The following is a 26,284-nucleotide window of genomic DNA, read 5'->3' on the forward strand; positions in this document are numbered from 1 at the left end:
AGGCACCTTGAGGTGCCTGCCACTGGGTCCAGGGATGAACTGCGCCCCTGCTGTTTACAATGAGAGCATGCATTCCGTTCGGTATGCAAGCTCCCATTGTAAAGTATAGGATTGCGACCAAACAGGGTTCGGTTGCATCCTACTTCCTGGGCTGGAACCGATGACAGGAGGTGGTTCGGTTCCAGTTCTAAACCAATGTCGGACAGACTCTGGACTGTCCGACATCAGAATTGGGGCCTAAATGTTTATACAAGCATGGAATTCTAATGAGTTTGCAAAATGTTATGTCCTTTCTTTGGAAGGCAGTAATCTTCGACCTTAAGTTTCTGTCTTTTTTCTTTCTTTCAATTAGTCTGGACACTACTAAGGACAATGATAAGGTACTGGCAATTAAAGTGAATAGCCAGAGATGCCTTATGGCTACCATTGACAATAAGCTTCTGTCAGAACTTCTTGTACTACAGAATATCACTCTTCTTAAATCGTTTACCGACTTTTGAGATATAAACATCTCTTGAGGTATTAATTAAAATTGTGACTCTTTAAATGTTCAATTTAGCAAAACGTTTTACCCTCTTAAAACCAATTTAAAATGCTAAGCAGTAATACTCCTTGGTTTTATGTAGTATATTGGGCATCAAAAAGAAAATTAGGGAAATCTCAACAAAGGTGGAGAAGATCTGCTAATAGAGAACAGGTGCAGATGCTTGAGTGAGTAAGGTGGATTATAAAAGTCTTATAAATAGGATAAAGTAAGAGTTTTTCTCCCACAGTTGGACTGTGAACATAGTGGTTATTACCTCAAACAATGTAGAAGGGTTCTGGAAATTGGTAAAAAGTGGGTTTAATAATAAGAACAATAGACTGAGCTGTCTAGTAAGTGAGGTGTCCTGGGCAAAGATTTTAATAGTCAGAGATGCATTTAAATGATCGTCCTTCCCAGAATTTTTACTGCCATTTTCTATCAGCAGTACAAAAGGTAAATACGTAACTTTATTTAGCTGAAGCCGCTGGGCTTGATAATTTTGCGAGAGTTATAAAATGGAACATCGAGTGGTGCGTATAGTTATTTGTTATAGATTATCAGAGGTGCTTAAAAGGAGAGAAGTTACTGAGACCTGGAATGGTGCTATAGTTAAACACACCCACACACACAAGACAACCAACAACAATCCCCTTGCTGCCCAAGAATTATTGCTAAATAAACCATATTGACATGGGAGCTAAATTATATACAAAGATTATTCTCCAAGAACAGTGTTCATTTGATAAATGTATCAGACCTACAGAGCAGTGGGACCTCAAGGAAGGTCATTCCGCTATTGGCCATTGTTTTAGTTTTTGGTCATTGGCCCATAATTCTATTAGTATTAGGGGAAATATTTGATTTCCATTTGTGGATTGCTATGTTGCTTTCGAACTTATAGATCAAGAGCTTCTTTGGACGAAATTAAATTTATATGGAATCCCAAGTGGGTTACCACCTATGGTACAACTTCATACTGCGATTTGGACGAGGTTAGCGCTACATTATCATGGTCAACTTTCGGATAAAATGGCATCTGAAAATGGGTAAAGAAAAGGATTTGTCATTGCTTTGTTTTTTTGGCTGAACTTACTAATGTTCTTAAATTGTCTGCCTTCTTCCCCCAAATTTGTAATAGACCCAACATATAGACCAGGTAAAATCTTCTCAGTAGTTGGCAGGCTAAAATAGTATGGAGGTTCTTCCATGGCCCCCATGTTAAAATCATATAAAACAATGGTCCAGCAATTAATGTTATATAGTAGAGAGATGTTTAGTTTTGAAAGGAATATTTATGGAGTCCAATGTAAAAGATTTAGTTTAAAGAGTATTTTAAATGTACCTAAAGCCTGCATAGTCCAAGCAATCTGTATTGAACTAAATCTAACTCTATAGAGTTATATTTGCAAATATTAAACCCTGCACTACCTAAATAAAATTAACAAACTTGGAACCTGAGAATGTTGATAATCATAGTTGTAAGAGATTACTACGGGCCCGATTTAGATCTTGGTGGATGGGCTACTTATTCACCCCGGTGACGGATATCCCGTCCGCCCGAAATATAAATCCCATAAGATATAATGGGATTTATATTTCGGCAGACAGGATATCCGTCACCATTGTGTTGGAGTAACCCTTCCGCCAAGATCTAAATCAGGCCCTTCATGGTCAATTAGATAGGGCTAGATCTGCACATAAATATAAAAAATCTATGCATAAGAATGTGTCTTTAAATGTACCCAATATTGGTTGCTTTTTTAATCTCTCGTAACAGCTGAAGTTTGTGTGGATAATCATATACATTATATGTGTATGTAGTGCAAAAGTCTGCTTGAGTTCTAGCCTTCAGAAACCAGTCTGTGTAACTGGATGATGAAATAGCAGTATTTAAGAATGGGTCAAACCCCTTGCACTAGAAAGGATTAGCAAGCAAGAGACATTGTGAAGGGGACCGAGCGCTAGATTTGCCACTGATGCAGGAAGAGTAATCATGGTTATTGTTGGAGTTTGTGGAGGAATTGGGAGACGGGGAAAGCATTGAGGGCAAGGTGGAAAGGCAGCTGGGCCAAATGTAAGTTTATTCAAATTCCCTGAATAGCTGTGGATTTCCAAATCAAAGGAAGCATCTTCAATATTTATATTTCATTACAGCATCTTTATTCAAAGCAACAGTATTATATTTACTGGCCCACCAACAGAAGGCTCTACACAACCAATGCCCTGCCTACAATAACCACCGTCTGAACTTCCACCAACAACAAGAAGACTACACTCTGCCTCCCTTTCACTTGCCCATACTCCCCGCATCTACCGAAGCAGAAGTAGAGGATGCTCCTTCCCTACATCACAGCAAAGACCTGCAACAACCTCCCCACACATGTCCGGACCATCACCTCACGTCCGGGATTCCGAATGGCCTGCAATACTTGGCTGCTCAAATAAGCCTCCGGGGCCTGCAAGCAACTGGATACTCTATCGGTTGATCGGCCACGCTTTATAAATCCTGATTAATTGATTGATAGTTGCTCATCCTGGAAAAATATTCTGATGCTAAGCCTTCCTAAATTACTTGGAATTTTTTTTAGAGTCCAATATGTTGGTCCTGCATCTCTACTATTAAGATATGCTCATAATAGCTGCAATGTCAGGAATCATTAAACCTGTTAAGTGGGGGTGCCAATGGCCAACACATGCACTACCACACCAGTGCATGTGTCGGACGACACAGGTGATGTAAATAAAGGCCTCTCTTGTGCACTGTACCAGGGGGTGTCTTTCATTTATTTTAACATCAGGCTCCTTGGGAAGATCTTCCTAAACAGTCTGAATTGTTTTGTTTGTTTTGCGTTTTTATGCTGTAATGACTATTGGCATGTAGGGCGCGCTGATATCATTACAATAAAAGTGAAACTAAAACTAACTGATGGGCTCATTTTACTCCTATTTCAGCCCCGAGCACTGATTCTACCAGGAGAGGTATCATTGGAAAGGGTAATATCTGAGTGGCTTGAGGAGTTCTACAGGAGGGTGATCCCCAAGCAGAGGTCCACCCACTAGACCCCAGGGAGAGGTGGAACGCCTCTTTATTTTATAAAATAAAAAATATACGGGTGGGGGCTAAATCTATATATTTTTAATAAAATATTGAGATGGGTCACGCAAGGTCTCCAGTTGTCCATGTTTTGATCCGTTCCGATCATGGGCACTAGGCCCAGCCACACAAGTGGGACAGCGTTTTTATCAGAACTGGTGGGGCAATGCTGGGTGACAGGAATATTGTAGATTCCAAAAGTTTTCATCGCAGGAATGTAAGGAAAATGTGTGATGTCAGGCAAATTTTTAGGTTTGTAGGGCATTGTGGGTAAAAAAAACATGGGATCCCCTCAGGTCACCCTATCCTGGATTCCCCTTGGGGTCCAATTTTATTTTTTTACAGGTTTGCTAGGTTTCCGTAGGTGCCAGCTGAGGTTGGTCCCAAAATCCACAGCTACCTGCTTTGCAAAAAACAGGTCAGTTTTGATTGAAAAGATGTGATGAATCCATGTTGCCTTTTTCCCCGTTTCCTGCTACGGGCCTATCAACACAAGGGAGGTACCATTTTTATCAGAAGACTTGAGGGAATGCTACATGGAAGGAAGTTTGTGGCTGCCTGCAGATTCCAGAACTTTCCATCACAGAAATGTGAGGCAAATGTGTTTTTTTAAGTCAAAGTTTGAGATGTGAAAGGGATTCTGGCTAAAACAGCCTGCTGAGAGCCAAACCAGTCACCCCATCTTGGATTCCCCTAGGTATCTAGTTATCAAAAATGTACAGGTTTGCTAGGTTTCCCATATGTGTCAACTGATCTAGGGCCCAAAATGCACAGTTACCCACTTTGCAAAGAACTGTTTAGTTTTTAGTGGAAAAATGTGCTATATCCATGTGTTTTGTGCAATTTCCTGTCGTGAGCAGTAGGCCTACCCACATAAGTGAGATACCATTTTTACCAGAATACTTGTGGGAATAGTAGGATATTTGTTATTACCAATTGGCTTTCACTGCATTTTCCATTTGTAAGCCAGTGTGTAATAAAGAAGACTCCCTACAGCATATGCTAGTACGGATACCCACAAATTCAGAGATGTACAAATAACCACTATTCTTAAACTCCATATCTTGGGCCCATATATAGTTTTCCTTGATACCCATTTTCACTCTACATATTTTGTCATATTAATTTGTCTATACTTGTAAAAGAATGAAAAATATTGTACGGTGCAGCTCAAATGTTGGCTCTGGGTACCTTGGGTTCTACAATCCCTAGATATCACTGGAACCAAAAGGGTCTAGTGGATATAATTTCATATTGCTTTTGTAAATCGCCAGTGAGACAAAAAGTTAAAAAAGAAAACATTGTCCAAATGGTTGTTTTCCTACTCTTTTTCAGTATTTCTTTATTTCAACAGTTAGTTTCTTTGGGAAAACCTTGAGGGACCTACACAGCTGACCCCTTGCTGAATTTGGAGTTTTAACTACTTTTCTGAAATCTATAGCTTTTCTGGTTCATCCATCGCGTTCACACCGGTCTCCACCACAAACTTCAAGTAGGTTGAGAGCACAAAAAACAGGAAAAATAGGCTACCTCTGTAAAAAACGCCAAAACTGTGGTAAAAAAACATGTTTTTTGTTCAGTTCTGCATGTTCCTGAATACAGGGAAGATAGTGACTTTAGTACAGCAAACTGTAAGTTGATGCCATTTTTAGATAAAAAAAACAGACACTTTTATCAAGAGCTCTTTTTTCTCATTTCCCCCCCCCCAAACTCTGAATTTAGCTATATTTTGCCTATGGTTGGGTACTTTCAGAATCCTAGGATGTTGGGGAAAAAAAGGACACACATTTGGCGTGGATACCTTATGTGGAAAAAAGTTATGGAGCCCTAAATGCGATATACCCCAAATAGCCAAAAGAGGGCTCTGCAGTGGGGGTGGGGTAATGATGAGGAAGGCCCAGAAGCCAAGAGGTTAAATATCATCCTTGTATGAGAATGTTCATGCACAAGCAGAAGGGTAACATTAACTCCATGCCTGGTCTATTAGTGATTTTATAAAATGGCATGATTATGGTTTTGGCATAATTGACTCATGATGAACCCTGATTGCTATATTGTGAAAGTATGTTTAAAGTATGATTCTGACCAGTGGATTTTGTATCAAACAAATTGTTTTATTTACGACTGCAGGAATATGTACATGGATATCATACAAATATCTTTCATATGAAATACATTTGCAACATTTATCTGGTTTATAGCTTTATTCCTTCTTTGGAGAAAGGAGCTTAAGGATGTTTTCTACCTCCTGGTGGTGGTACTAGACATGGTGCTTCATTTTCATTGTTCATCAAAAGGAGTCTGAAAAAAATGAAAATTAAATAATGAAGTAATTTTAAGATGATCATGTTAGTGTCTTTTTCTAGGAGGCCATGAAGCAGTTGACGAAGTTGTTATCGGAAGACATGAAGAAGGAGATTTATGAACTCTGGCAAGTAAGAAATTATTCTCACGTGGATTTTATTTTTTCTTCATATGCACTGCTGTGTACACGTGGTTGTAATTGGCTCATTGTGTCTTTATTGGTGTCAAAATGATTATTAATTTCTCCATACACCAATCTAAGTGTAAACAACAGTACTGCTTTTATATTCTGTATTGCTTTAAGAAGACATTGATTTTATCCAAACGTATTATAGCTAGCACAAAGACCAAGTATAAGAAATATAAGAAATATTAGACCATTGGTCTGTTGAGAACTCCATTGAAGACAGTGGAAAAGCAGTGGCTGTAAACACATGTATAGTTGGCCTCTTTCCTAGCTCAGAGCAGTGTTTGGAAACAAAGCCTGAGAAACCTCGGAGCTGCAAAGTATTTTAAACCTTCTGCTCCTTTGTAATTTAAGCTTTTTAATCAGTGGCCTTGAGCTAGCAAAGTCCAGAAAATTATACACAGAGGCACATGGGTTGTATAGCCAAGGATGAGCGTCCGCACATTAGTCCTTATACAAGTGATGTCCAGTCTTCTTGGTGGTTCAATCCTAACTTCATAGTGTCTGTTCTTATTATCCACTTGAGTTCTTCTTTGTTCAATAGCTGTTCCACGTTGCCACCATGTTCAGGGCTTGTATTGGTGTGTGTAACCTGCCATCTTCTATTATCCTCAGAGTGTCCATGCAACTAATGACCCAGTGAGGACCCTGCTTCTGAGTCGGCTCCTAAGCTGGCTAATCTGTATTTCGACTTTCTGAGTTGTTTAACCACCATGTACAGTATGTTGCAGGGGCAGAATATGGCTTAAATATTTTTGCTGGGAGTACAGTTAGAAAATGATTTGAGTGATATAGTTATGTGCAATTGGCTTTCTTAGTTTCAATTGAAAATGGCCACATGCGATACTGTCCACATTTCTAATGACACACTGTGGAGGGAAGACCACAGTGGTCCGTAAAGGTGAGAAATTGTTCAGGTGTTGGAAGAGGTGATCGTTTAAATTCCTGCCCCATTTGTAGGTGAACATAGGAGTCTCAAATGCAAGGCCCCCAGCTGTTAAGAAATGCCAGTGTTTCCTGATACACCTAGCAATGAAATTAGAGCTATGAGAAAAGATTTGTTACACATACCGGATGTTCTTATTTAGATACATTGCATGGTTCTAACAGGGTCTCACGTGGGGCAATAACAGGCTGTTTTGTCTGATCGTCTGATCAGGCGTCTGAGGTAGCCACGATATAATAATTTCTGGAATAATTTGATGATGAGTCACCCTCCCAGATCAAGAAGGTATTGTGAATATGTTGTTTACATAGGACAGTATGCTCTCTAAAGGGGTTAGTACTGTTGAAGAGGATTCTCTGTTCTAGACCGTCTTTTTATAAGATTGCGAAATTTGGAGCAAAAACAGCCCCCATGGATGCGCCCCTGACCTGAAGGAAAAAGTTGTCTCTAAGTGCTAGATTGAAATAAGATATTATGAAGGATGTAAATACCTGGTGCAATCTTCCTCTATTATTCAGGACATTAGGTATGGCATTGATCCCCTCTACTTGGGGGAATATCGGTGTAAAGGGATTCTTTGTCCTTTGTAGCTAATAGTGATTTAGATTCAGAGTCAGAAAAATGGAGTATGGGAATGTTTTACATTTCGATATAAAAACTCATTGCTTCTTAGCTAGCCTTCTTTCTTAGCCTGGTCTGTGAGTTGTACTCTCTCAGTTTGAATCTCTTTAGAGATATAACTCAGTGGAGCCTTGTGAAATTATCAGTGCTGGAAAGTTGGTGTAGTACTTCTGATGTGTAGGCTTCAAATCTTGTAGAACAATACCTCCCTCTAAAATATCAAGAGGACTTCATGAAAATGCTGTTTTGCAGACATTTCACTGTTTTACAAAACATTGCCTTCAGTCCTTGTTGCTGTCAATTAAGATTAACATAACTGGCTTTGAGACCGCATTGCATCAGACCACAGCATAATCCCTTACACAGAAGGTGGCATTGGTAATGCTCATTGCTAACTATAAATTCATGACAAACCCAGGAATCCTAAATGTAGCAAAGATTTGTTTGTTTATTGGAGTGTTGTTCTTCTGTCTTAGCCTCATCTTCCGATGCACTTCTTACACAGCATGAAAGAAATTGTAAAGCCCAAAATCAAAAGCACTATTCTTCATGCCCCGCCTCCAATGCACCCACTGACTATCTTCGCTCATTATTCTGGCTTTGAGAGGATAGAAACCTTTTTTTTTTTTTTTAAAGTATTTGAGTCTTTGCAGTTCTCTTTTGGTAACCTTTTGTTTTTTAGTGAATATCGAATGTGTTATTGTTTTAATTCTTTTTCCTAACTATAACGTTCCTGTAAGCTTTGGGTTTTTCAGTGAATTTCTATTTTTTTTGTTTTTTTTTAATAAAGTAATATTTAATTACCAAATGTCAAAGGCAGCCAGCCTGGGAGGGCGGCATGCACCCCCCTCCACGGGCCTATTTCGGTTGTGGAGACCCCATGCCCCAGGGATTTCCGCACTTTTTTTTAGGGAAGGAGAGTATGTGGCACCCATCTCCTATGGTCCATCGTGTCATTAATGGGGGAGAGGGCACTCAGTCGCCGTTCCTGGGCTGATTTTGGCCCCGGGTATCCCATGTCCTGGGCCTTGTTATATTTTAATCGGGGATGGGGAATGCTGCCACCCTCTCAAGGCCAATATTGGCCCCGGAAACCCCATCTCCTGGGGCCCGGTCACATTGTGAAGTAGGAGTTGGGCATGCAGCCCCCCTCCGTGGTCCGATTTTGGCCTTGAGGATCACATCCCCGGGCCTGGCCAACAAAGGGTGGGTGTCCTGGAGCCTACTCAAGGCAACCCACTCTGCGATTTTTGGGAGCCGCGGGGGACCCCCAACGCCCCCTCAGCCCCATCGGACTCCCGCTTCCGTGGTAGCTGGCTTTGCTCGCTCCTGCAGTGAGCAGCTAAAAATGCTGCTCACTGGGTAGGAGCAATTCGTTCATTTGTTTAAGCAAGCAGGGAAACATGAAAAGTCAGCTCCCAGCAGGTAGGCACACTTTTTATGCTCTCACCCACTAGGAGCAGACTTACTGTTTTGGTCTCTCTTGGCTTCAGGGCGGGCAGGTAAACATAGCTGGAGCCAGCCCTGCGGTCCCCAGGGCCATTATTGACTCCGGGAGAGGGGCTGCGTGGCCCCCCACCCTTTTCTGTGTACGTCAGTACCCCAGGGGGGTTTAGGTTCTTGGGGCTTAAATCAATCCCGGGAGGGGGGGTCATGCGGCTCCTTCCAATTTTTTAATTTGGTCGAGGCATTTATATATGCGCCAGGGGGACGGGGTTTCCGGTCCGTAATCGGCTTGGGGAGGGGGCCTATAAATAAATAAATTCCCTTCGGACCGGGCCCACCTGGGAGGCAAAAAAAGTAATATTTTTTTTCCCAAGTTTGTGGAACCCCACCACCAGGCCTAGGGTCAGGGTATTCCTACTGTTGCCCCCGTATGTTTTTTTTTCTTTTCTTGGCAGTTGGGCGACTTCCAAGATAGCTGCCAACATGTCCTAGTTGAAGTGTTAGCAGCCAATCCAATCTCACCAATAGATCTGTTGGATTCACGGAGGATTCGCTTTGCTAAATATCTATAAATCTTTTTTCTTTAATAACTGCAAAACCATCTGAACGGATTTACACCAAATTATAAAAAGGGCTCTTTCTGGACCAAGAGCTCGCTTTCTGCCAAATGTGATGTAATTCTGTTCAGTGGTTCGGCCTGTGGTCGTGCTCAAAATACCTATGGGAAATTGGATGGGAAAAAACTTTCCAGACAGCAGCTGAAGTAAGTGGCAAACTAGGTTTGAAAATTTCATGAAGATTCTTCAATCGGCGCCTCAGTTAGCAAAACATAAAACGCTGTTGAGTGGGCTAAGGACATGGACTGGTGCATGGTAACGGAAGTTCCTATTTATACCTCTAGGGGGTGCCCGACGAAATGGTCAGAAATAGGGGGGTCGTGGAACACTTTTCGAGGGCATATATGTGAACCACCTGGGAGCAGGGGTGAGGGTGCTGCTGAAGTTGTATAGTATGTGACTTCTGACGACACTTTATAATGTACTGTGCTATGAGCTATTAATGCCGTATCAATGTGGTCTGCGGATCTTCTGGGCAATGTGCTCTGATTGTTTACATGCCTCTTCTTCAATCATTTTTTTTTTTTTAAAACATAAAACGCTTTTCCTGTGGTTAGTAGAACCTAGCTATAGCTGTCTACTTGTGACTGCCAGTAAGTTAGTAATATATATATATATATTACCTACTGGCGGTCGCAAGAACATGTAATAGCTACCCTTTCACATCGCTGCGCATAATATGTCCTCCGTGTGCGGACGGTGCGCGAAGCGCATCGTGCGTACATGGCCCATCCAGCGTAACGTGGGCACGCGGTGCGCGCACGGCACTAACTGCGTAAAGTGCGCGCATGGAACGAACTGTGTGAAGTTGGCGCGCACGGCACGAACGGCGTAAAGTAACTTAGCATTTAAAAAAAACGTACAAATTCACTGAAAAAACCATAGGTTTCACACGTTATAGTTAGGAATTAGCATTTAAAAAACCTTGCAAATTCACTGAAAAAACCATAGGTTTCACACAAGTTATAGTTAGCTGTACATTTCACTCGTAAAAAACCAATGAAATTCCACGTTATAGTTAGTGCAGGCAACTATAACTCACGCGACCGCAATCCTCTGCTGATGACATATGTGTCTTTATGAAAAAAAAATATTTGTAATATATGTATAGCTAAAATTTAATGGAAGAAGACATGGGCAAATAAGTGTCTAAATACAGTATTAGCATCAGCAGAGGATTGCGGTCGCGTGAGTTATAGTTGCCTGCACTAACTATAACGTGGAATTTCATTGGTTTTTTACGAGTGAAATGTACAGCTAACTATAACTTGTGTGTTCCCAAAGAATGTCCGTAAACTGGCCTCTCTGGGGTTTCTTCTGGCCAAGCGGGAGATAGCAAAGCACTGGGGGAGGAAGACAGCTCCCACGTCCAAGACATGGCTTACAGCCATGGCTTTCTGCAGCACGAATAGCGAGATCTACTCTAGTCTCCTCCCAACGATAGCGCGTCCTAGGGACATCTGGGGCCCTTATAAAACATACATTGCAGGCTTGCCTGGCTCGACCCCGCCATCCCCGAATCCCGGAATAGCTCCCACTGGAGTGGGGTAGGTCGCACCAACCCACTATTACGCAGATGTAGGGGTCCTGCTGGGGTGTCGACGCAGGGATATTAAGCTCCTGGGGTCAGGTACTGTACACCGCGTGGCGTTTTCCCATGTTAGAAATGAGGGCAGGGGAGGGGGACGTCTTTAGTACCCTGGAGACAGCTCACGGGTCAGGGATCCCCCTGGTTCAGGTTCGGGCAAGTGTTGATGATGGATTGGTAGATGGGGTCTTGTTGTCGGTTGCATTCATGATGTGGTATTGTTTATCTAAGGACCGGAAATGTCACAATGTTGCTACTGATTTGTTATTTGTGGATCGCACAGCCGCAAACTCTGTATTATTTGATTTGTCTAATTTCAATAAAAACTTTAAAAAAAAAAAAAACTATAACTTGTGTGAAACCTATGGTTTTTTCAGTGAATATATATATATATATATATGTTCCTTTGCAAGCAGGAAATTGGTTTTAAAACGAACGGTTCTGCCATTCCGCTCATCCACCAGGCGTTACACCCCTTATGCATTACCTACCTGGATTCTTTACATTGCTTTCTGGGTACTGCAGTTCTTCAACACCATTTGAACTGACAACAGGTGAGCAGTTGACTACAGGGGGCGGAGCGGGCCCTCAGCCAATAAGAGGGCAGCAGGACTCAGGATCGTGAAGTGAAAGCCTCCTGGACATTATGGCGCTGACAAAGGCTGATGTGCAGCCGAAATGCATTCGCCCCACAAAGGAATAAAGCTGCTCTCTTAATGTTCCCCGGTGTGGTCTCTACTCATTCGCAAGAAGGAGGTTCGTGTATATGTATGTATATATATATATATATATATATATATATATATATATATATATATATATAATCTGCTTCGTCAAAGTTAGGAGGTTTTATGGATATATATATATATATATATATCACAGCAACTCGCGATATACTCCCGCTTGCGCGCGGAAATCACCAGTGTAGACCGACTTTTGCAGCATTATTTTTATTTAATCTCCTCTTATGTCAGGACGCGTTTCGGCCGTCCAAGCGGCCTTGATCACCTGATCATGCGTCACAGAGTAACCCGTTTTTAATGTGCAAGTGCAGCCATAAGCAATAGACATAGACAACATACTGTGATTTCATGAGTGCAAATAAACGCAAATTTACAATCATTATTTTGCAAACAGACTTTTAGGTTTGCACTCATATTGCAAAAATCCCCATTTGTTGAGGTATTTTGACACATAAGATAAAGGCATAAATGCCTTGTATACTTCACATATAAATATGTATATCTCTATAATGTGTAATTAGAATAATAAATGATACGAGTATCTTCAGTACGTTTAAATTTCTCATAAATTGATATGTTGCACAATGTACATAAAATATTAAGTGCTCACCAACTAAAGTGCTATAGTCATATCGTTTGAGTATACACAATACTTAAAAACTTGATATACTATAATACAAATAAAACCATTAGATACACATTATTGCAGAAATGCCTTAGACATGAGTTCGAAGAGAACAATAACTTAAGAAGTACGAGATATGAGGTATATTTTTCATCTTTTGAGGAACTAGAGTGTAACTGTAAACAATCCTAGAGTATAAAGTTGTCAATTTAATGATAGTGGCCGGGTGACATATTTAAAACAATCAATAAAAAGACACACAGATAAAACTACCCATGAAATTCTTAAAATTAACCATAAAAAACAGTGTCCCCAGGATCGCAGCCACATAGTGTGCACATGTCTCTCTATTATGAAATACCCTATATTGCTTAATAATTTTCATAATAGGGTATGTAAATCTTCCGTTGTATTTAGGCCACCTGGCCATTTACAATTAAATTCTAATATATAGTTGGTCTCAAGCCTACGAAGGGTTGCCTCCCTGTCCCCTCCTCTCTTTGTTGTAGGGATGGACTCGATGGCAAAATAATGGAGAAATCGAGGATCACTGTTATGTGTGGTCTCAAAATGTCTGGCGACAGGGTAATTCTGATCTTTGTTTGTTATTGCCCTCAGATGCTGGAGGATTCTCTTGTGAACTGCCAACTTTGTGCTGCCAACATATTTGAGGTGGCAGTCACATTCAAGGACATACACACAATATTCAGTTTTACATGTTAGGTGTTGTTTTATTTCCCTGTCAATATTAGAGAAGAATGTCCTATAATTTTTGGTATTAATACCAAATTGGCACGCTCTGCAGCTTGTGCATTTATAGAATCCTTTCCTAGCAGTAAGCCAGCCCTCCTTCTTGCAGAGCTCCTGGCTATTTTTAGCCAGGACATTGCCCATACGGATGGATTTACGGAAGGCTATGGCTGGATTAAGGGGCATTAGTTCACCTATCACGGGGTCATCTCTAACAAAGTGCCAGTTTCGTCTAACAATGTTTCTCAATTGCTTCTCCTGTTTTGAGTAGGTAAAAATCAAGCGGACTGGCTCCACTTTCCCAGTGGTCGTCTTATTCTTATATTGGAGGAGTTCTTCCCTAGGCTTGAGCTGTGTTTTTGTTATGGCTGATTTTACCCCTCTAGGGCTGTATCCTCTGTCTAAAAACCGAACCTGACTTTCAATTTGTTTAATCTTCATGTCAACTGGGTCACTGCATATGCGCTTGATTCGAAGCATCTCCCCATATGGATGGACTCTGGCCTCCTGCCATTGCACCATCATGTGTAACATAGCGACACTCAGGTACGATCGTGCTGATCTCTTTTCCATAAGAGACAGTCTTCTGGCGTGTAACCATGTCCCTGTACCTCCTCTCTCGGGACCTTATGATTGTTCTTGCGGCTGTTTCTCCCTGGCCACACCCATTGGGGTGCGCCCTGCTGAAGGGACTGCCCGTGGCACTCACACGGAATGCACCGAGCAGGAACTCAATATATGGAGCTTGAATGTTAGATCTTTGGTCAAGCACCATCAGTCACTACGGGACATGATAGATATGGACCTTCCTGACATCATTTTTCTTACCGAAACTTGGTCACAGGACGCTGACACTGCCATTATAAATCTGGCTTTCCCCTCTACCTACACAGTGTTTACTCTGAACCGCTCGACTAGGGGAGGTGGTATACCCATGGCGACTAAATCCTGCTTCCCAGCTGAGTGGAAGGCTTTGGATCTTCCAATGTGTGAAAGCGCCTCGTTTAAGGTAAAGGTCAGTCATCAATTTACCTTCAGTGGCGTGCTTATCTATCGTCCACCTGGGAATGACACTGCTTTCAAGGCCGCCCTTGCGGATGTGGTTAGCTCGCTGGCTCCTAGGTGTGCTAACTTTAGCATAGTAGGTGACTTAAATATACATCTTGATCAGACGTCATCTCTATCCATCAGCTCCTTGTTAGTGGACCTGGAAGCGATGCAACTTAACCAACTAGTCACCTCCCCCACCCATATAGGAGGACATATACTTGACCCCTTCTTTACCACCTTAGTTCGGGCTAGATCATCTGACCCGATGGTGGTGGGTTGGACTGACCATCTGCTGGTTAAGGTGTCATGTCCCCTAGACAACCCGCAACTTAAACCTGTGGATAAACAGATCCTAAAGCGCAATTGGCGTAAACTCAAGTTGGAGGAGTTTGTCAGGATATTGGAGGCACAACCCCTAGGCAAACTGCAGAATGTGGAACAGGGATATGAACAGTTTTGCAACTGGGTCCTTACTGCCCTCGATTCTCTTATACCTCTGCGCTGGGCTAAATGTCACGCTAAAAATCGTAGCCCTTGGTATAATGAGACTCTTGCCGAGCACAAGAGAACCTGCCGGCAAGCTGAGAGGGCCTGGCGAAAATCCTTTGATCCCACGTTAAAATCGCTGTCCTTTGCCCAGCTTAAGACCTATCACAGAGCTATCTGTCAAACCCGGGCCGCTTATTATGCAGCTGAGTTTTCCAACAGCCCCAACCCTTCTAAGTTAATCTTCAAGGTACTCAAAGACCTGATGGGGAAACGGGCCACCTCGCAAGAAATCTGCACGGACTCTCACTGTGAAAGTTTGGCATCCTTTTTCGTGGAGAAGGTGCAGACAATCTACAGAGGATTTATACCATCTGTTCCCGGGGATGCTCCTAGTGATGTGAAGGTCTCGGTGTCCGAAACTCTGTCCATGTCTAACGAGGTATTTGACACTCTGAGCCTCAAAATTAAATCTGGCTCCCCCTTAGACCCACTGAAGCCGGAGTTCCTTACCCGTCTCCCGCCTCTCTGTCGTGAGCCCATTTTGGACTTGATTAATCTCTCCCTCAGTGAGGGCGTGGTCCCGCCATCCTGGAAGCAAGCTGTGGTCAGCCCTATTTTGAAGAAACCCAACTCTGACCCCTTGCTCCCGGAGAATTACCGGCCCATCTCCCTCCTGCCTTGGACCGCCAAGGTCACTGAGGCACACGTGAATTCCATCCTGTCTGCCCACCTCTCTCGTAATAACATTCTTGACGAGAGTCAAAATGGATTCCGCGCTCAACACAGCACTGAAACTGCCTTGCTCTTTATGACCGAGCATCTGCGGACAGTGCTGGATGCGGGGCAGACTGCGGCGCTCCTACTGTTAGACCTGAGCGCCGCGTTTGACACGGTGTCTCATGACATTTTGATGCGGCGCTTGGAGGAAGTGGGTATTGGGGGGAAGGCTCTTCAGTGGTTCCGCTCCTTCCTCTCGGACCGGTTTTTCAAAGTAGCCATTCCACCTGGCCAGTCCTCTTTCCATTCTTTGGAACTGGGAGTCCCTCAGGGCTCTGCTTTAAGCCCCACATTGTTCAACTTGTATGTGAAACCGCTGGCTGCTGTCGTTAGGCAATGTGGCCTTACCATGACATCGTATGCCAACGACACGCAGCTGGCGGTGACACTCAGTGGGGACCCTGAGGTGACTGCGCCCAGGTTCCGTGCAGGACTTATAGCTGTGGCTAGCTGGATGCGTAGCAACTGCCTACAGCTCAATGCTAAGAAAACCGAGGTCCTGGTTGTAGGGAAGCAGGCGGAACTCTGGGGAGACCAGTGGTGGCCTTCCGAACTGGGGGTGTCCCCCATCCCAGCGGCCGAAGTTAAAAATCTGGGGGTTTGGCTGGATTCTAACCTTTCTTATACCAGCCATACAAAGAAGACAGCAGCTACCTGCTTTGGTATTCTGCGAGGACTGAGGCCAGTCCTCAAATTCTTTGACCCTCCCACTCGGCAACTGGTGGTTCAGGCCTCTATCCTTTCCCGGCTGGACTACGGGAGTGCCTTGCTACTTGGAGTCAACCAGGCTGAGGCTACTAGGCTTCAGAGGGTGCAGAACGCTGCTGCACGGGCCATTGTTGGCCTTCCGAGACGATGTTCTGTCTCTGCTGTTCTGACCTCCCTTCACTGGCTTCCGGTCAGACAGAGACTCAAATTTAAGGCTCTCTGTCTGACATTTAAGATTCTGAAGCTTTCCTCTCCCCCTGCTTTGGCGGGCCTTATTTCTTCATACGTCCCCACGCGGTCCCTCAGGTCTGAATCTTACCATCTGGCGATTAAGCCTAGGTTCAGGCTGAGTAGGATGGGAGGACGCTCCTTCCGTGTTCTGGCGGCTGATCTATGGAATTCCCTTCCTTTACATATTCGCGCCCTAAATAGTCTGACTCTTTTTAGACGCGCCATTAAAACCCACCTGTTTGCCTCTGCTAATTGATTTCTCTTCTCCTCAGCTTTGACCTGTTGTGTTGTGTACCTGATCAGGCGCCAGGACGCCCCTTCGCTGGGGCAGCTGTGCGCCTAATAAAAGTTATTAACATAACATAACATAACCTATGGAATACTATTTATTAGGTGTTTGGGGTGTGCACTTGTGGCATGTAGCAGTGTATTTCCAGCGGTGGGTTTTCTAAAAAGGGTAGTTGTTAATACATTATTACACACTAAAATTTTAACATCTAAAAATGTCACCGAGCTTTTACTGATATTAGAAGTAAAATTTAAGTTAAATTCATTATAATTGATATTTTCTACAAATATATATATATATATATATATATATATATATATATATTAGCGCCAGAAGAATAAACGCTTAAGAAACCACACACGGCGTCGTCATCATTTCCAGAAATATTTACATGACTCGCCCCGAGGAGTCACAAAACGACGACGCAACTCTTGTTCAGGAGTGGCAGGAAATACTCGAGGAGTAGGCGGGGATATATATATATATTACCTACTGGCAGTCGCCAGTAGGTAGTTATAGTTAGGACCTATTTTCCATAGGAAATCCGCAACATTTTATTTGGAATAACGTTGGCGTCGATTGATGAATCTTCGCGAAATTTTCCAAACTTTTGGCCAGCTCCGGTCCGCTCCTATCTTGAAAATTTCACGGTGATTCGCCAAGCGGGGGCCGAGACGAAAGGGAGGTCCCAAAACGCGTTTTCCTCATGCATTTTCCCATAGGACCTGTTGACGCAGCTACAGCCCGAAGTGCTGAACGGAATTACACCAAATTTGGCAAAGAGGTAGTCCTCAGTTCAGACTCGTGCCTTTTGCTTAAATGGTGTAAATCCGTTGAGTAGTTCCTGAGAAAATCAAAAGTAAAATCACATATATATCTGGGCGGAGCCTAACCACACATCTCATCGTGAGATCTGATTGGCTGTCAGCACTTCATCCAAGAAGTGTTGGCAGCCATCTTGGGACCAATATACATGATAGCACCTCATTAAAAAGCATTGCAGTTAATAGAAGGTTTTAAGACTTTAGTTACATTATAAATCATTTGTTGATGGTACCTTACTCATTTTAGGAATTGTGGTGTGTTCTAAGGTGATTTTACCATGTGAAAAAGCCTTCTGCTGTGATATCATGAATCATGTTTGAGAGAAAACTATTTTCTCATGCTTTTCCCACAGAGGTTTGGAAGGTGATCTATAAGCTAACTGATAGCATATTTTCTGTAAATTCACATTATCTTTCTCAGTCATGTGAGAATGAAGTCTGATATTCTCAGTAAAACATGTACATCCAACAAGGGCAGAGACTGTCAGTTGATTCCTTTGTGTTCTACTGCAGCTTCTCAGAGTGTTCTAATGAACAACTAGAGCGCTAACAGTCTTACTTATGACAAAAGTATGGCACACCTGAAGCCATCTTGATTGGAATAAAGTGGTAACACTTAAAACATTTAATTTACAAAGGAACAAAATGAGGGGGTTCATTTTGCCATAGAAATTATGATTAGTTCTGCAGAAAGAAAATTTAGGGCACATTTTGACTTCTCAAATCCTCTTCTATTTCATAAAAAAATTCTGACATGCAGACTGAAACATGCACTTTGAATACCAGCAGCAGACTTGCCTGGTGAGCAGTAGTTTTACTACAGTGATCTAATGAGCAACTAGAGTGCTAACATTCAGAATGTATGGCAAATGTGTGACACATCTGAATGCCTTCTTGATGGAACCAAAATAAAAAACGGAAAGTCTGAAAGTATTCCCACTGAGGAGACTGCAGTAAATGAGGAAATTAGGAAACTTCATAACAAATAAATCTCCCAAGATGGCCACCAGAGACAAAAGAGCCCAAATGTAGCCCAAATATAGCCCAATGATAGAATGTCCCAGAGTGTTCTAACGAACAACTAGAGCGCTAACAGTCTTACTTATGACAAAAGTATGGCACGCCTGAAGCCATCTTGATTGGAATAAAGTGGTAACACTTAAAACATTTAATTTACAAAGGAACAACATGAGGGGGTTCATTTTGCCATAGAATTTATGATTAGTGCTGAAGAAAGAAAAATTAGGGCACATTTTGAGTGACTTCTCAAATCCTCTTCTATTTCATAAAAAAATTCCAATATGCAGACTGAAACATGCACTTTTAATACCAGCCGCAGACTTCCGTGGTGAGCAGTAGCTTTACTACAGTGATCTAATGAGCAACTAGAGTGCTAACATTCAGAATTTATGGCAAATGTGTGACATATCTGAATACCTTCTTGATGGAATCAAAGTAAAAAACTGAAAGCATTTCCTACTGAGGACACTGCAGTAAATGAGGAAATTAGGAAACTTCATAACAAATAAATCTCCCAAGATGGCCACCAGAGACAAAAGAGCCCAAATGCAGCACAAATATCACCCAGATGTAGCCCAATGACAGAAGTGTGCAAAACACTTATTTTTTGTGTATTTGCAGTTTTATATACTGCAGACTTGTCAGGTATTGGAGTGCTTTACATGAGCATTGGTTACATCACACAAGATCATATTCATTTTGGTTGTAGACATGGGGAGATTAAGTGATTTGAGCAGAATCACAGAATGTTGAGCTGAAGCAGAAACTCCAACCTGGTTCCCCAGTTGCAAAGTCTGCAGCTCTGGAAGTAACACCACATCCTCTCCCCTAGGTGCAACATTTAATCAAGTGGTCAACTGGATAAAAAAACATAAAGATTGCAAATAATTTAAAAGTTCTTTGTCGCTATTTGAAAACTCAGAAAATATGTCCTCATTTTGGTTTTTTAGAGCACTAACCGTAATTTTGATGCAAATAAGACCCTCTCATATATGTAATTTCTAAAGGAAATACTCTAGGTATTACAGTTTTGATTACATCAAGATGACGTCAGGCGTTCCACACTTTTGTAATAAATATAGAATGTTAGCAATCTAGTTGTTCATTGGGATACTGTTGAGAGGCAGAGGCCAGGGGCACGGACTCTGAAAATTGAAGGCCGGTAGGAGAGTGCAGATGCAACAATTTGACTACACTGGGCAGGCAGGAAGGGCAGTGGCAGCACAACAGACTATGAAGGGCAGTGGAAAGGGGGGCAGGGGCAGCAAACCAACAATACAAGACAGGCAAGAGAGGCTGTGGCAATATAATAGACCATTGTGGGCAGAAGGAAGAGGCAGTGGTAGTACAACCATACATGCCAACAGACCCGTTTCAGCCAGCAAACGTCCAATGTATTTAAGCTCAAATGGGCTTTATTTGATCTGTCTCCTGTCTACAATCTCCTCTTTTTCAATGTAACTCAAAGGGGAAAATCAATACCCCAGTTTGTTTTCAAAATCTCCCTCTTACCAAGTTCAAAATGTTCACAAGTATGGTACATTGGATCATGGTAGGCAGGAGGAATTGGGGTAGGGACATGGACTCGGATAACAGAGGACAGGAGGGACATGGAGAGGTGCACCAAACTGACCCTACAGGGCAAGCATCAGGGTTTGCAGCAGCACAATACACCACACAGCGCATGCGGGACGGGAGTGCAGCACAACAATCCATAGAAAGCAATAGGGAGGGGACAGGACCATGCACATGGACAACAGAGAACAGAGGGGTAAGAGGCAATGGTAGCTAGCTGACCATAATGGACAGACAGGAGAGAAAGCTCTAGCATAACAGAACATAAAGGGCAGGAGGGACGGATCAGGGGCATTACAATTGAACAGACTAGCCAGGAGGGAGGGAATAGGGGTCTGCACATGGAAACAGAGGGCTGGGGGCAAGGAGGCAGGGCAGGAGCAGCAAGATGACCATGGAGGTCAGGCAGGTTGGGCACTAGAAACAAGACACACCATGGAGAGCAACACAATGAGACTATGATGGCATACACACAGACCATGGAGGGAAGGTGGGAGGGGGTCAGGTGCAGCTAGCTGACCACACAGGGAAGGTCGGAGGGACCATGGCAGCACAGAAGACCATGCATGGCAAGCGGGAGGGTTTGTCGCAGCACAATGGCTATGATGGGCAAGAAGGAGGGTGCAGGGTCATGCACAAAGGACCATGGAGGATAGAAGGGAGGGTCAGGACCTGGGCACAGACAAGAGAGTTAAGGGGAAGGGGCCTCACAACAGACCGCGCGGGGCAGGCAGAATGAGCAGTTGCAGCACAACAGACCAGGGAGGGCAGAAGGGTGTGGCAGTAAAATGGACCATGGCGGACAGGAGGAAGGGGATAGGGGCATGGCATGTGGACAGGCAGGGTGGAGGTGGCAGGTACAGGTTACAGTCATCTGACAATGCTAGGCAGGTGGGAGGGGAGTGGCAGCTCAACAGAACACTCCGAGTAGATAGGAGTGGCAGGTCCATGGAACATGGTGGGCAAAAAGGATGGAGCAGGGGCATGCACAAAGACATCAGAGGGCAGGGGGAAGGAGAATAGGGGCAGCAAGCTAAGCACAGAGGCTAAGCAGGAGGTCAATAATGGGCCATAGAATTGGGCAATGGAGGGCAGGAGGAGTGGACTGGTACCTCATGCTAAATGGAGGGCAGTGGCAGCACATCAGACCATGCATGGCAGGAGAGAGGAGGCGAGTCCATGGATTCAGACAACAGAGGATAAGGAGGAGGTGGATGGGGCAGCAAGCTAACTGTTCAGAGAAGGTGGGTATTAGGAACTTTATTGTTTTTAAAATGTGTGTCTGTGTGAACTACTTAAAATATGAATAAGTATGCAGCATAATCTCACTTTTATTCAGGAAGAAGAGGACGTTTGTGACTGTGACTCCGGGCTCACTTGGTAGAAACACCCCCTGACCCTCCACCCCCCATCGCAAAATGTAATGCCCGTGAAAAGGGCAGGTGGACGCAATGTTATATAGAACATAGTCCTGAGAGCACGATTGAAAATGAAAACTAGATATAGTATATGGTATAAACTGCACCAAAAAGTGTGATCTAAGATGAACCGGGGCGTGAAATATAATATGCAATTCATTGTGCGCAATGACAGATTCATTGTAGAGCGTGAGATAGCACAGGCACTAGCGCGTGCTATGCGATATGCGCCTTGGAGTGTAATATGCACAGGGCAGTGTTGTGTAACCTAACTAGTCTCTAAAGTTGTAATATAAAATATGTGCTGGTGAGTGTAACGTTGCATATGCACTGTGACAAAGATATGGATCCCAGATTGTAATATGTATGGCATAGCGCTGTGTGTTATAAAATAGGCATTGAGGAAGGCACGTTAGATGGGGCAATATAACCCGTGCGAAGGCAAGTGTAGCATGACATATTCACGGGGTGGTGTTACAGTGCACATGGGCTAGAGAGTGTCATTGCATACGCACTAGCTGGTGGAATACAACACAGAGGTGTGAGGCACTCGGCGGGCACTGGTGGGTGTAACACAGCATTGGGCTCAGCCAGGAGCACGCTGTGACTCTCAAGTGAGGTTTGTCTCCTTTCCAGAGAGTAAAATAAAAAGTATTACACATCCGGCGGTGGATGTGTGTGTTATTAACCGTGAGGGGGGTTTCTTGCATAGTTTGGTCGAATTTTTGTCGAATCCCCTTTGAATGGCTTGGTGTGCGTGTATATTAAATGTGCCCGTCAATAGCTACCCATGTTTGTATAAATAAACGAAAAGGGTGTCTACTTGGAGAGTACCCACCGGCGGGGGCGCCGGGATTAGGCACGGTAGGGCGTCAGACACGTCGGAGCTTCACTAGCGGTGTAAATACATTCCATGTGGATTCATTCTATGCATAGTCGCCTTTTAATGAATTTCACGCAAATCGTCATGGTGATAGGTACATACGGTTTGTCCAGCATGTCCTAGGTGTTTCTATAAATATATTTTTTTTTAAAATAATAAAAAACAAAGGCCTGCCCTGGGGGTTGGGGTCCCCGGGGCCGATTAAGGCCTTGGGAGGGCCAAATTTATTTTTTTCAACAAAAAAAATTAGGGTGCAGGCCCTGGGGGATGGGGTCCCCAGGGCCAGTAAATTAGAAAAAGAAAGGGGGCCACACAGCCCTCCTTCTTAATTAAATAAAAGACCGGCATCGCGCCGGAGGCCACGCCCCCTCCTTGCAGCACTCTGCAAACACGCCCCTGGCCAGTTGTAAGTTGGGGAATTAATTCCCATTCAATACTGAGGGTCCCTGAGGGCCAACTAGCCCAACAGGTATCTCCAGTATGTGCCAGGGAGCTGCGTTGCAGACAGGTGTTCTGAGGCCATGCCCCTTTTTACACCTCTATGCAACGCAGCTCTGTGGCGCTTACTGGAGGTACCGAGTGGGCTAGTTTGACCCTAGGGACCCTTAGGATTCAATGGGACTTAATCTCTGAACTTAGAACGGCCACAGGACGCGTTTACACAGTGGTGAAAGGAGGGGACGGGGCCTGAGGTGACGAGTGCAAACACGCCCTGTAGCGCGTTTTAAGTTGGGAAAATCATTCCCTTTCAATCCTGAGGCTCCCTGGGGGCCAACTAGCCCACCAGGTGCTTCCAGTAAGCGCCACTGCTCTGCGTTGCAGAGAGGTGGTGCAGGCCGTGCCACTTTTTACACCTCTCTGCAATGCAGCTCTGTGGCGCTTACTGGAGGTACCTAGTGGCCTAGTTGGACCCTAGGGACCCTCAGGATTCAAATGAACTTAATCTCCCATTTACAATGCAATGGTCTCGGCATTGTTAAAGTTAGAGCTATTGGCATTGCTCAGGACTATGAGCGTGCGTCCAGGTTTACTCCTCTGTTCCCTCCCTAGTCCTGCTGCTCTATCCCAGAGCTCTGTTCAGCACTCTCATCGTGGTGTGCTCTGCTGCCTGTATTTACAAGCCTCGATCTCGTGTCTTTCACTTTGCCCCTAGGACAACACTTCTTCTGTCTATACACATTTCTATAGACCAAGGCATTGTTCAAAGAGGTTAATTACGGCTATTCAATAACGCTAAATCTAAGCCTCACCACAGCAATATTTTTCGTCCTATCGCTGGTCTCCATTGTGTAGCTAAAATCTTGCAGGTGTGTGTATAGCTAGACTTCCAAAATCATAGAATTCATTAAAACAACCCATGAAACAACTATCAATCTTTCTCTCAAGCCATATCACTGAAACGTCTGTGCTCGACATCAGACTCCTATTCCTATTAATCATATTGAGACTCGCCTACTAACGGTGCTTTGTTGATCATTACCAAGGACACAGTAATCAAACCTTTGGGATTTTCGTTATTATTATTCTATGCACATCCTTTGCATGCATAAATGTATGCAGAGGCGTGAGATGCACACAGTTGTTACAATCCACGCTTTTCATTTGTGGTACTCCAAGGAGAAAGGGAAGGGTCAATAGGGCGGCAAAAAGAAAGTAATGAAAATAAGGTTACCAGGCAGAAAGTGGTGCAACCCACCCCGACCCCCAGCAGGCTCTGAACAGGACATCTGGCAGGTATGTGCGAAGCTGGCTCCCTGGCACTCGCCTACACAAAGGGAGGCTTTCCGTCTGTACACATTATGCGAAGCGGCGCCTCCCGCTGATGGGCCATTAACACTGATTCATGGCAGCAGCTGGGGGAACGGAGACACCAACGGGACGTCCACAAGTGTGACGCGAAAATACATTTTCACATTCAAACTTTTTTAAATCTTCTTCCACCTAAACCCACCGAATTTTTTTGTCGGTTCTTCCTATGCACTTCCACCCTTAAAATACGTTTACTCCTTCCTGTACCAGGAGTAAATGAGTAAGCTTTCCCAAGATGGGAAACTGCACGCAAATTGTTGATTCTGGATTTCGTGGAACAGAATAACTAGTAAGTCTGCTAGTAATATAGGCATTATGTGATGGTGCCACATCAATAGTAATCATAGAATGGCATCTCTGGAATCACGACGGTGCAGACAACATCATAGTCAGAAAAACAACAGATTATTGTCATCGCAGCCGAGACAGCCGGGTAGAAGACGCACCAACAAAACGCACGCCTTTTGAAAAAAACAAAATAACTAGTTTTAGGAGGGTGGGATAGGAGTATGGGAACAGGAGAAATATGGAACACACAAAATAAGGACAGTGACAAACGCAAAACACAAATGGGCAAATGGGCGAGAGGGTGAAGTTTTCCGCTGCAGAGCGTTATTTGCACTGGTATAGTAGGAGGGCAGAACAGGACTATGGAGAATTTAGAATGTTGAATGCACTTCAGTTCCTAGGATGTTAAAATATACCGAGTCCGTTTTGAAAATGTGTTCAGGAGGAGGTTGCCAATAAAGATTTTGAATTTCTGCCCATCTCTGCCTCATGGATTGAATCTACAGAACAGCCTGCTATGGTTTGGCTTTTAGTGGTAAACAGACCTGTCCATCAACCAAAAGTTGTGACCCTAGGGCCAGAGCTGCCAACGTTGGAGCCGGGGAACCAGGTTCGAGCTTCGACCTCGGGTCAGCTTCCTGTGATTCTGGGCAAATCACTTAATCTCCCCATTCCTACAAAAAATGAATGTGTCTTGTGTAACGTTACTGGTACTCGTGCAAAGCGCTCCAATACCTTCGGGTCGAGTTCACGCTATCTAAATCTGCAACAACAATAATACAATTTGCAGCGGCGAGGGTGCTGTGAGTGACTACTTACAACCATGGCTCACTCTGACAACTCTGCATCATCCCGGCTCCGCATTGCCGCCCTCCCCTCTTTTTCCAATGGAGAACCTAGAGCGGCAGCAGCCTTGTCTAACCGGGCCAGAAAGGATATCATTGCCTGATCAATAACTGTCCGTTGTGAAGTCCACCTCCAATCAATCTCACTCCGTTCCAAACAGGTGGCGCCTTCATAAAGTTTGAGGACTCAAGATAAAGGCACGTGCAGACCCAAGAGCCAATCAGCACTTAGACATTTTGTGTAGCTCACAGTGATTGGCTAAGATGCCGCCACTGCTCCAATCCTCGGTCACTTAACGTAGTAGTAGTACCTCCCGCTCCTGGGGATTCCAAAATATCATCAGCTATGGAACTGGTTGGTATGCAACCCGGAAGTGCTAACATTACGGACAAATTACATCCGTTAAAAAATTAACAACGGGCATCAGGCTAAATTCACGGATGGTCCTAGTAAGTAGGGGGCAGGTGTCCACCTTTTGCGCATCCTGGTGGAAATCTCGTTTTCTTGAGCTAGCGCCTGCCAGCCTCTAAGTGAATGAAAGGCTCGTTTCTTAGAAACTCCAATAAGGAATTCCAAGCATCCAACTGTAGGAGGCACTCTGGGTTTACTCTCTCTTCTCTTGAAGGATTA

The 26,284-nt window shown here is 43.7% G+C and overlaps 1 protein-coding gene across 1 annotated transcript in view; it reads left to right on the forward strand.

Moving 5' to 3' along the window:
- HDDC2 (HD domain containing 2) overlaps positions 1-26,284 on the forward strand; it is a 168,240-nt gene that overhangs the window by 63,547 nt on the left and 78,409 nt on the right. Inside the window, exon 4 of the mRNA XM_085611687.1 lies at positions 5,987-6,055. Coding sequence (XP_085467813.1) covers positions 5,987-6,055 — 69 coding nt within the window. The remainder of the gene's footprint in view (positions 1-5,986; positions 6,056-26,284) is intronic.

This window comes from Triturus cristatus, chromosome 6, assembly GCF_964204655.1.
Source record: "Triturus cristatus chromosome 6, aTriCri1.1, whole genome shotgun sequence".
Lineage (NCBI taxonomy): Eukaryota > Metazoa > Chordata > Amphibia > Caudata > Salamandridae > Triturus > Triturus cristatus.